The sequence below is a fragment of the Motacilla alba genome, chromosome 5, assembly GCF_015832195.1.
Source record: "Motacilla alba alba isolate MOTALB_02 chromosome 5, Motacilla_alba_V1.0_pri, whole genome shotgun sequence".
NCBI lineage: Eukaryota > Metazoa > Chordata > Aves > Passeriformes > Motacillidae > Motacilla > Motacilla alba.
Genome location: NC_052020.1, coordinates 29,628,043 through 29,639,354, shown reverse-complemented (window position 1 = coordinate 29,639,354; position 11,312 = coordinate 29,628,043). Strand labels below are relative to the sequence as shown.

Below are 11,312 nucleotides of genomic sequence, written 5' to 3'. Positions count from 1 at the left end.
GCCCGCCGCCAGGGGGCGCTCGAGGGGGCGCGGCCCCTCTCTCCTCGGTGTCGCGGCGCCTGCGCAGCGAGGCGGCGGCGGCCGGGCGCACGCGGCGGCACGAGCGGGGCCAGCGCGGGACTGCGGGGCGCGAGCGCAGCGCGGGACCCCCCGGGCCGCAGCCAGGTACCGCCGCGCGCCCCGGCTCCTCCCGGGCGGCGCGCGGGGAGCGGGGAGCGGCGCTCGGGGCCGGGCCCGGCGTGACGGCACCGGCACCGCGCCCGCAGCTCGGCCGCCCGCGGCGCCGCTCTCCCCGGGCCTCCCGCCGCGCCGCGCCGGAGATGGGCTTTGCCCGGCCCCCTCTCCGGCGCGGCGGCGGTCGTGGGGCAGCGCCCGTGTCGGCGGCGCCGGTCGCGACCGGCTGCGTTTCCGCAGACGTTGTGCGGCCGCGAGGGCCTCGGCTGAGGCGTGTCCAGCCTCTGGAAAAAGATGAATTCCAGTTTCGGCGTGGTAGGCGTAGTGTTGCTCTTGGGGATCTTCCACCGAAGGCCAAAATGAAAAGCGTGTGACTGTGGAGAGAGGAGTGAAGCGCTGCCTGTGCTGAGCGGTGTTTGTCCGCTCTTGCTCGCTGTGCCTCGAGTTTGTCGCTTTGCAGTGCAGCTTTCTCGTGTACCCCATAAGTACCTGCAGGATTGGGCAGAGCTGCACTGAGTGGACTAGAAAGCCGAGCTGTAAAGTTTTCCTTTTTAACCTTGGAGTTCTTTGTTCAGCTTCAGCTTACACAAAGTTATACAAAATCTTCAGAGGGTTTTATAATGTTTTGCTAGTCTGTATTTCACCTTTTAACAAGTTAAGAATGGAAATAAGGGTGGACATAGTCCTCTGAATTGTGTGGACATGTGTACATAGCATTCGGCATTACCTTCCTACTCTGATTTTAAATTTTCTTATAGCTAGGAAGCACTGGCGTTGCTGTAAAGATCGTGACTAAAACTTCAAAATGGTGACTAAAATCTTGTGAAGGAGTGATACATTTGACTTGGCATCTTAGGCTCCCGCTGCTATAGAAAATTTTCTATGTGAAACTTCAAGGCATAGACAACAGAACAAATCAAGTTACACGTTTAAGAAGCATATGGATTCATTGTCAGAAAAATAAAGCAGTTTAAGCATTCCTCCTTACCACTACATGATGATGAACTGGTGCTTTTGCCTTTTATATATATATATATATAATGAAGGAATTCTGGTTTTTCCATGTGATTTTGTTGGGGTTTTTCCCCTCCAGACTAGCAGTCTTTTGTGGGGTGCTTTTTTTGTCCTTTCAGTACTTCAGGCCAGGCTAGTGCTATTCTGATTAATGCCTTTGCTTTCTTTGCTGACAGTTGGCCTCTGGAGCAGGTCTTGCAGGATTACTCTGAACACGTAGTGCTGAGTTTAAAAGTCATATGGAGTCTGCTTCTCCTCAGTACTACAGAAGCTTCCATCTGCCTCTTATTTTCTTAGCCTCACATGCTGTCTTAGTACGTGCATACAAAATCCTTCATGAGCACAGCATGCTTCTCTCCTACGTCCTCCTGCTCTTACAGTCCAGTTGATGGTCCTTGAGAGTCCCTTCCAACTCAGCATATTCTGTGAATCTGTGGAAATGATACACACTCTCATGACTTTAGATGCACGTGAGGTGTGCAGTGTGTGCAGAAAGGTGTGCCACCTTTCCGCCACTTGAAGAAGCCTTTCCAGTGTGCTGTGTAATGGCAGTATGACAGGTGAAGTGGGTAATGAGGTCCGGGTAGCAAAACTTTTTCTGCATTAACGCAAAAAAATAGCATCTTAGGAGATGGTTGTGGTAACAGTACTTGAAATACAAGTTAATTTATTGTTTATTTCTGTTAAAACCTAAGCATAACCTTATCCTAATTGCTACTTTTTCTGCCACTGTTCCTCTCCTTCATCCCCAGTCCTTGCTGGTTTATTGCCGTGTTTGTAGGAGGAGGCAGTGATGTACTGTGAAACAAAAATGGTTTTTTTGCTCGAATTCCAGAATGCCGGGACTAAGCTGTAGATTCTACCAACATAAATTCCCCGAGGTGGAAGATGTCGTGATGGTCAACGTTCGGTCCATTGCTGAAATGGGAGCCTATGTCAGCCTGCTGGAGTACAACAACATCGAAGGCATGATCCTCCTCAGTGAGCTGTCCAGGAGACGCATCCGCTCCATAAACAAACTCATCCGCATCGGCAGGAACGAATGCGTCGTGGTCATAAGAGTTGACAAAGAGAAAGGTATCTGGGGATGTGGTGGGCTCTGTCAAGGTGGAATTTGTAGTCAGAAATGCAGATAAACTAAGCTGGTGTTTGTGGTTTTTGTCAGGGCTGCTTATGTTTTGAGCATTGAAGTAAAATAGACCATCAGTTACCATACCTGTGATTGTTTTTCCGTTCCTCTGTGTCTTTTGGGAATTGGGTTAGTAAATCACATCAGTAAAGATTTAAGTGGGTCCTCACCAAATCAGTCAATGACCTGTAGTGAAGTGGAATTTTCTTTTGATACCTATGTAGATTTTCTAAGTCAACTGAAGGGAAGGATCATTTGCTGTAGAAGTAAAAATCTAGATGCTAAGCTTTTAGTGCTACTATCCATCCTGTTTGTTAACAAGTCTCAAACCTTGCTGGTAAAGGTGATGGCAAGTATGTGAATTCTGTAGGATACAAGTTAGAATTGTACAGGCATTTTTGGTTTTTCCTGTCTTTTGAACGTTTGAATCTTTGAAGGTTTTTTAAATGTAATTTCTATTGAGAATATTTCAGATTTTGATAATACTGTTCCACGCAATCTCTAAAATCTCTATGCATCTGTACAGAAATAATGAACACTGAGCATGTCCCCTAGAAATGTTACTGTTGGTATGATGTTTCTCAAGTTATATGCTTTTCTAGAATACTTCTGAAACTTCAGGTAACTCTGAGAAAAAATAATGAATGACAGGATAAGGAAAAGCAGAGATGAAAGAGGGGCAAGAATAAACTTATTGCAGATAATCTGAAGTGAAATAAGTTTCCCAATATCTCTAATGAAATTATACTTTTACAGACTAATCTTCTTTTAATATTAACAGAGGAACACATCTGGAATTCATCTAGTGGTCTTTTATTGAACTTACTGGAGAATATATAGTTTGTGAGAAATAGGTGGAAGCTTTTTATAATTTAGAAGAAAGAAATGCCCATGAAAAATTTCTTTTGCACTTTCAGGCTGAGCGTGTTTTGTTAGGAAACTGTTCAGAGCTAAAGCGATGAGGTGCCAGCCTTGAATTAAATTGGGTTGAGCACTACAAAAATATGCATTAAATTTGCTTCTTTGTATGCTGGAATTATTTTTTCCCCAAACTGTGTACAGAAACATAAAAATAGATCACCAGTTGCTGAGATAAAATTTGCTACTGTCAGTATTTACAATTGAAAGAATTTTGTATCCTAATTTGGATCATAATTTGCTTAAATTCATCAAGGTTTGGTCTTGTTTCTCTCTGTAGCAAAATATGGGGATACTGTAGGCAGGGGGCAAATCCTGAGCCAGAGTGTTTGTTCTTGAGTTTCTCTTGAAGGAGTCAGACTTAGATTGCACAGTGGCTGACATTTTTAAAATCATCTTCCCCAACAGGTTATATTGATTTGTCAAAAAGAAGAGTTTCTCCAGAGGAGGCAATCAAATGTGAAGACAAATTCACAAAATCAAAGACTGTAAGTTGCCTTTCTATATTTAGGCCCTGTGTATATCCAGCTTCTTTCTTGAGCAACCAAAATGCACAGACAAAAGTAAACATTCAGGTATTAGGCATTCTGTGATTCTCATTTACCCATGCAAAGATATATAACCAGCTTATGTGTCCATGAGTGTTACATGGTAAGCTGCTTATTAAATAGTTAATAGATGAAGAAAGGTGTTAGTTGAGAACTTATGATGTAAATGGGTATATTTAAATGATCAGAAATCCAAAAGTATGTGCATGTTTTAGCACACTGTGGGCAATCTTTTATTGAAAAGATGTGCAGGTAGTTTCAGGCTCCCATCCTTACTGCTGTGTGGTCTTAACACTTCCAAGTAGAAATTTTTGTCTGTTTTCAGTATTTGGTTTGGGGTTTTTACCAGTCCGGTGTTGCAGGTTTACAGCATCCTTCGCCATGTTGCTGAAGTCTTGGAGTACACTAAGGATGAGCAGCTGGAGAGCCTGTTCCAGAGAACTGCCTGGGTGTTTGATGACAAGTACAAAAGACCTGGATACGGTGCTTATGATGCCTTCAAGCATGCAGTCTCGTAAGGACTTCTGTGCTTCTAGGGGCTTATTTCAAATTGCAGACAAGTATTTCCTGAAGTAGATCTGTCACCACTTTCTTTTGGGTTGTATAATTTGGTTTCTTTCCCAGAACCAGTATGAAGAATATACTGGTCAAGTAAATCTAGTAAATTTTGACGTCAGTATAATAGAGGAAGAACCACTGGTCTTCATTTGTCTGTCAGAATTTGCCTGGTTTTAGTCCCAGGCAGACTTTATCAGAAATATCTTGCTTTATGTCTGAAGACATTTCTACTCAGAGCTGATGGTCACTCTTCCACTGCACAGACCGCTTTTTTCTTTTTTTAAATGCAACAAGCGGACTTGTTACTTCTCTCCACTTCTGAACTTAAAGAACGTGATCATAAACTTAGAAATGGAATTATGAACAGAAAGAGGTGGGAATTGTGATGCTAAGGAAATATGCACTGAGATACAGATGGCTTTTATTTTTTAAATGGAGTCTGATATTTTAATTTGCTTTTAGGATCGAAGTATTTGGTTTCCCTCTACAGAATCTGCTGTGAAATTGTCAATCCTAAACTGAATTTCTCCGTAAACATTTTCGGTTTTGTTCTTTTATAGCACCCAAGTGCGTGTGCGTGATGAACTGGCGTTGACCGCTAGATGGCAGTAACAATGCTTCTAGAAATGGCGGTGACCCTGGGGAGCAGGGCACTCGGTAGTGTTTCAAGTAGCTGAAAACCAGCTCTGCTTTTGGGGGAAGAAACAACTTGTGTCCTCGTTTAGGATTAATGTGTTTTGTTTCGTATTGTAATGATTATTTTCTGGTGATCATTTTTTCTGGTAAAGGGCAAATCTGAACATACTGCTGCAAAAGGAATTCCAGATCACTCTTAACTGATAAATACTTAGTTAAACACCTGTATAATAGAATTTTTTTTTAAAAAAAACACCTCTAGTTACACTGGTCGTTTTAGCTTCAGTTGTGTAATCATGAAAACTCCTGAGCACAGACCTTTTGTTGCTCACTTGCTATTCAATTTAGAGCACAAACTTCTGAAGCTGTCTTGTTCTCAAAACGTCTTTCCATCAGTAATAAGTAAGCCGTAAGATTTCTGACTGTAGCCTGCAACTTTTATTTGTTCCTGTTGTGCTCCTACATAAATGTGTAGCAGTTGAGTAGAACAATGTGGATATTGCTGCTTTCCTGTTTTTGCAGGAGTGCTGTGTGAAGTTCAGAATTCTCTCTAAGAATTTGGTTTGCTATTCCTTTCTTTGTACTGAGGATTAGTGTTTTGGAGTTTCACACAGCATGATACCTATGGCAGAAATTGGACAGTACATTTACCTTCTAATCAATAAGAATTAAATATTGGGGACCTATTGTTGAAAGCCTACTAAATGCTGTAACAGATGGATTTAACAGGATAGTTTGTAAATAAAGCAGAATTTGTATATAGCTAAAATAAGTTCTGCCATACAGGTTCATATTTTGACCTGTAAAACCCGTCATGTTTCTGGGTTCTGTTTGCTTGTTTGGCCCTTCTGCTCTCTATACTTAGCATTCAAAAACGTGAAAGTTGATGTTTTATTAGCAGAGACCAATCTCTAGTATTACCTCTGGCTTTTGGGCCATTTTATTTCATGTTTGCCTGCTGGTAATATTGTAGGTGGTCTGGTGTTTTTTTTCAGAAAAGTGTGACTTTTTGTCAGAACAGGAAGTGTTTTTGTGAGGAATTTTTTTGTATGTTCTCTATTTCGGATAGATTTGGGATGAATTTAATACAGCAATAGAAAATTGACGCCACTTCTTTAAAATAGAGCTGCTAATTTATATTGGTAAACAGTAGAGGAGTTTGCTTCTGTGACCTCTGAGTTTGAAACTATGAGCTTGGGTTTTAAAAAGCCTTTATCCTTGCTTTAGCTGAGAATGTAGCCAGCTATGTCTGAGAATGTAGCCATCTGTCTGTGATCCAGATACTGTTAAAAAACAAGTACCAAATAACATAGAATGAGTGTGAGTTACTTTGTAGGATGACAAATATCTTGTGTTTGAATGAAATACTAAAATAATTTAAAAACTCCAGATTCATCATGGATTAGCTTTTATGTGATATGAGTTTATCTTCACTTTGGAGGAAATATAAAAATTTCAAGAAGCTGGATAATTGTCACATTCTATTTATCTCATGTAGAGGGAGCAGGAGAAAAGCCATTCCTTCGCTTTAAAAAAAATAAATTAATCATTCAGATTATTCCTTCCAGGAAGAAATTGAGTAAACTGCTGTGTTTAGCAATAGGAAATGCTTTGAAAATAGATGTGTTCATTCTCTTGCAGTGTTTCAACGGGTTCTTAAGAAATTTCCCTGTTTTCTTTGCCTAGTAGATATCTAGGATTATTCATAAGAAATAGAAATAGTACCAGAAGTTTATGTTGTGTTGTATTCCTCTTCAGTATAACTTCTGTAACGTTGCTTTGCTTGGCTCAGAGACCCTGCCATCCTGGATAGCCTGGATCTGACCGAGGAAGAGAGGCGTGTATTGATTGACAATATTAACAGACGTCTGACACCACAGGCAGTCAAAATCCGAGCTGGTGAGTTCTTCCCATGTGCTCCTTGAACCTGTCTTGATGCTTAGGTTGAGATAGTGTATCTTGTTGCAAACCATAAACTCAGTTAAAACTAATGGTTCATAATGCTGATATTTGAATGGAGCTGTTCAGAATTAAGACATCTTAATCAAGGTATGCTTTCAAATTGCCTGTGTGGGTTCTATCCCAAAGTGTAAGGTGGTTTGGCTTTTATTTTTCCTCCCAAAGTGCAGATTCCTTGGAACATGGACCGGTTGTCATCATAGATAATGTGGTCTGTTATACTGCATTGGCACACAATGAAATAAATATTTTATACTTATTACTGTATCTACAATATTCTTTTTCATTATTCATAGTTTTAAATTTATTGATTCCCTGACAGGATAATTGAACTCTGTCATCACGGCTACAGCATACACCTTAGTCACTTGTTCATAAACATGTGAAAATAGTATTTCTAACGGGTTGATTGCAAACCATTCAGTAGACTATATCAGCTGAAGCCTAGCACATCTCTAATGTATGAGCTAGTTTGTCTCTTACTAACTTAGTGTGGGCAGAAAAAGCACATGACTGCATGACTTGAGAAGACATACTTCAAAACTGTAAACCTGGCTCTACAGAACAGCCTAAAGGCACACTTGCCATTAAACAGATGGTATAGCCAAATCACATTTCTAACTAGATTGAGAAATTGCCTCTGCTCTGCAAGTGTTTATTAAAGAGCTTTAACACTTGCTGATCACTGTGGAGAGAAGAGATATGCCTTTTCTACTCTGAAATCAAGAAGAGAGTACAAAAAGTAAGGTAATGAGGTAATGTAAAATTCCTCTACCTATTGCTTTAGACTACCAGGAGTTAACATATAGTTCAAAAATTTGAACTTTATTGTTTATTTGAACATTGATTGCCATGAAGAGTGCATCTACTAACATGAATAGCACTTAATCACTTTTGAAAATAAAGTTAAAGAGCCTGTCATCTTACTTCTTTCATGCTGCTTCTTTAGTTCTGATGGTCTAAGTCATTAATTTTGTCATCAGCGCAAGTGTAGAATCTTGCCATTGGCTTCTGGGATGACTGGGATGTTCTTCTGTGAATTTGCTCCTGATAGCTCAGAATTAGCAGGTTTTTGTGAGTCGCCTGGAGGTGAAACCAACTTCTTTGTGTAGCTTAGTCTTGTGCCATTGCTATTTTGGTAAAGAGATCTTTGTCTTTACACTGGTCAGGCTATTATAAATATCACCAATATTACTTTATGCCTTGATTTTCAAACACCTACAAAAGGCTATAGCTAACTATAATTCTACCATATGTTAACCTTATAAAAATGTATTTTAATGCTCCTCAAGTGATGCCTCTGTTGTAATTGCTGATGGAATTCCATAACTTTGTGGGTGTACTCCTTTTCAAGTTTCACTTTTCCTGATCTTGTATTTTCTCTGGTATTTATTGCTTTTATATCTTCATCTCTCCATGTAAAGTACATAATTATTGGTGTTGTATTTGTTGGACGAGAAGTGAGTGAATATGAGTGTATAATTTTGTATCCCAGCTTTTCAAAGCACAAGGTAAAATGTTGCATTGTCTAAAGAATTTATAAAGACTCTTACTTCAGCTTAAAAGTCAAGCAAATGTAATACCTTCCTCAGATTTGGGAGCTACTGAGGCTCTCATTGTGGATAAACATTGGTTGCTAAAAAGATTTATTAAAGCTTAAGTTAAAAAGCTTTAAATATTTTGCAGCTCTTGGTAATGGTAAAATTTTATTATTTGTATTTGTCTGTCATAGATATTGAGGTGGCCTGTTATGGTTATGAAGGCATAGATGCAGTAAAAGAAGCTTTGAGAGCAGGCTTGAACTGTTCCACGGAGAACATGCCCATCAAAGTGAGTGTCAGTCTTAATATGGAATGAAAAGCAAAGTTTTCTGATGCCCTCTGGGACCAGTGGTGTGCAATTGCTCTGCCCCATCAAGCCATGTGCCTGATTTCCAGCTCTTCTCCAGCGGGGCTGTAACATGCTTCCTTCACCTATGTGCTAGCAGTCCTTCCTGTGATTGTGCAGTGCCTTTCAAAGTTTGGGAAGCTGTATTTATTCTGTTCAATTTATTAAAGTCTAGTATTGGCACAGAACATGCCCACTGTTCCTTTATGCAGTCTTAACTAGGGAGCAATACATTTTATTTTCAGTATAAGACTGTGTAAGCAAAGGAAAGTTGCTCCTCTGACATTTGAGTGTTGGTAGAATGACTACTGTACCCAGGCCTAGTTTTTCTTCCCCAACAGTTTTTGGATGTTAAGTGAACTACTGAGTAAGTGTTTTTAAAAAAACTTGGAAAAACTTTCTCCTTTGAAAATTACTTTTTATAATAGTCTCTTGTAACAAAAGAAATAGTTTACTTATTCAGTCATCATAAAAAAAAGAAAACATATGTGTTTTAATGCTTTTAATTTTTGGTCTAACTAGGCATAATATCTTTTCCTTTGTTACTGAGTTTGCTTTTTTCCCCCAATCTTCACAATGCGGTAGATTAATCTGATAGCCCCTCCTCGTTATGTGATGACTACTACAACACTGGAGAGAACTGAAGGACTGTCAGTTCTGAATCAAGCCATGGCTGTAATTAAAGAAAAAATTGAGGAGAAGAGAGGAGTCTTTAATGTGCAGATGGAGGTAAGAACAAATTACATTCTAAAATACAACTTTTTTTCCTTGCAATACTTCTAAAGTAGAGCAAAATCAGTAGTGCTGAAAGAAATCTCAGCAAAAAAGTGTTGCTAAGTTATTAAAAAACCAGAAAAATCAGGACCTCTGTGTTCCTGAAATAAACAAATGGCCAGAAAATCTGATTTTGCTGGGTTTTATTGTGTGCCTTCAGGACCTATTTTATCACTTGCTCTTTGTGTAGAATCAGAGTCTACAAATCATGTGACCTTTCTTTATGACAGTTTGCCGTGTGTTCTGGTTTGGATTTTTTCAGCCTAAGGTGGTCACTGACACAGACGAGACAGAGCTTGCAAGGCAGTTGGAAAGACTGGAGAGGGAAAATGCTGAAGTGGATGGGGATGATGATGCCGAGGAAATGGAAGCCAAAACAGAAGACTAAATGTTCTGGGATACTTAGAAGAGAGACCATATGAAAAAATTAGAAACCCCATTACAAACACTCTTGACTAAATGATTCCAGTATTGAAAACTTCAAAAGCAAACGTATTCCTGTTTTAAAAAGATGTAAAAGGCTCTTCTAAATAACATTTGGTGCAGCAACTTACACAAATTGAACCCTTTGAAAGGAAGGTGCCTAGTCAAATTCAAGACACAGATCTGGCCAGATGGAGTTTGCAGCCCCATACTTAACACTTTCATACATAACAATTCCTAATTGGTGATTACAGCTCAGTGCATCTGTTCATGATCTTTCCTGGGAGCACCAAAGCCAAGCAAGTGGAACAGTTCTATACAGAATGTATTTGAGCAAGTATTCAATAAATTTCTGGGCTATGTAACTCCGAGGTTTTGGGTTTTTTCCTGCTCTTTTGTCACATGACCTAGAGTGGTGTGAATATAAAACCTGGAACAGTATGATCAATGGGTGACTTCTCTTTAACATTGAAAGGGCTTTCTTTTGTTTGCTTTAAATCAAGCTGAGAATGAGTGGAACAAAATGTTTTACATTAATGTTTTCCTTGCAAGTTTGTTGGTGCAGACATGTTTAAATTAGCATTTCATTTTGTTTACCATCTGCATTTAGGGACCAAGAACTTGAAAACTTTGAAAATAGCTTGTTTCCATTCCAATAAACATAGCTAATAAATGAAAAACTACTTCTAGTTGCACTTTGCTCTGATGGGTGAATATAGCAGGAACTTTAATGAACTTACATAGTTCAAAATAGGCAGCCACTGTCTGTGAGCTCACTGGAACATTACCTTCAGTTCTGCCTACCCTGTATCCTATTTACACTGAACTGAGATACTGACTCTAAAAAAAACTTGTTTCTCTTCTCTGAGGAAGAGAAACAAGATGTGTTTTCTAAATTGGAGTTGAAAAAAAAAAGAATTTTAAATTCCCATTTTCCTTGTCAGTGGGAATTGAAGGGAAAGAGTTGTGCTTTTTAAGTAACCATTCCAACTTGCTAGAATGTGATGGTTTTGTTTTTGTCATTGTCATGCCCCATACTGCCCATTTTTTTTTCTTAATACTTTGTTACACTAGAGGGAAATGCATGAAGAATGAGGCTTTCAGCTTTCACTAGCCATTATTGCCATGGTACAAACTATTTACTTGCTACATGGTCTTGCCACAAAAGGCATTCTAAAAGGGCCTACATATTGCAATGTGTTGCTCATCCATGCTGGGGTATCAGAGAAGTTCATGTACACCCAACTCTGATAGTAAAGCAAAGCCAAAAAAGGTAAGTAACTTTCAGTCTT

General features: G+C 39.5%; 1 protein-coding gene across 1 annotated transcript; it reads left to right on the top strand.

The window, feature by feature from the left end:
• The first annotated feature begins 11 nt into the window (after positions 1-11).
• EIF2S1 (eukaryotic translation initiation factor 2 subunit alpha) lies at positions 12-10,703 on the top strand. Its single transcript, XM_038137181.1, has 8 exons — positions 12-165; positions 2,024-2,265; positions 3,644-3,723; positions 4,146-4,297; positions 6,770-6,876; positions 8,669-8,766; positions 9,409-9,552; positions 9,860-10,703. Exons 2-8 carry the CDS (start codon positions 2,025-2,027, stop codon positions 9,983-9,985), a joined length of 948 nt encoding a protein of 315 aa, XP_037993109.1. The 5' UTR covers positions 12-165; position 2,024; the 3' UTR covers positions 9,986-10,703.
• Positions 10,704-11,312: the final 609 nt, after the last annotated feature.

What these genes read in the sequence shown, in the direction of transcription:
- EIF2S1 (XM_038137181.1), top strand. Translation starts at nt 2,025, where the DNA reads ATGCCGGGACTAAGCTGTAGATTCTACCAACATAAATTCCCCGAGGTG. An exon ending in AATTCACAAAATCAAAGACT is followed by an intron (nt 3,724 to 4,145) that starts GTAAGTTGCCTT and finishes CCGGTGTTGCAG; the next exon opens with GTTTACAGCATCCTTCGCCA. An exon ending in GGCAGTCAAAATCCGAGCTG is followed by an intron (nt 6,877 to 8,668) that starts GTGAGTTCTTCC and finishes TGTCTGTCATAG; the next exon opens with ATATTGAGGTGGCCTGTTAT.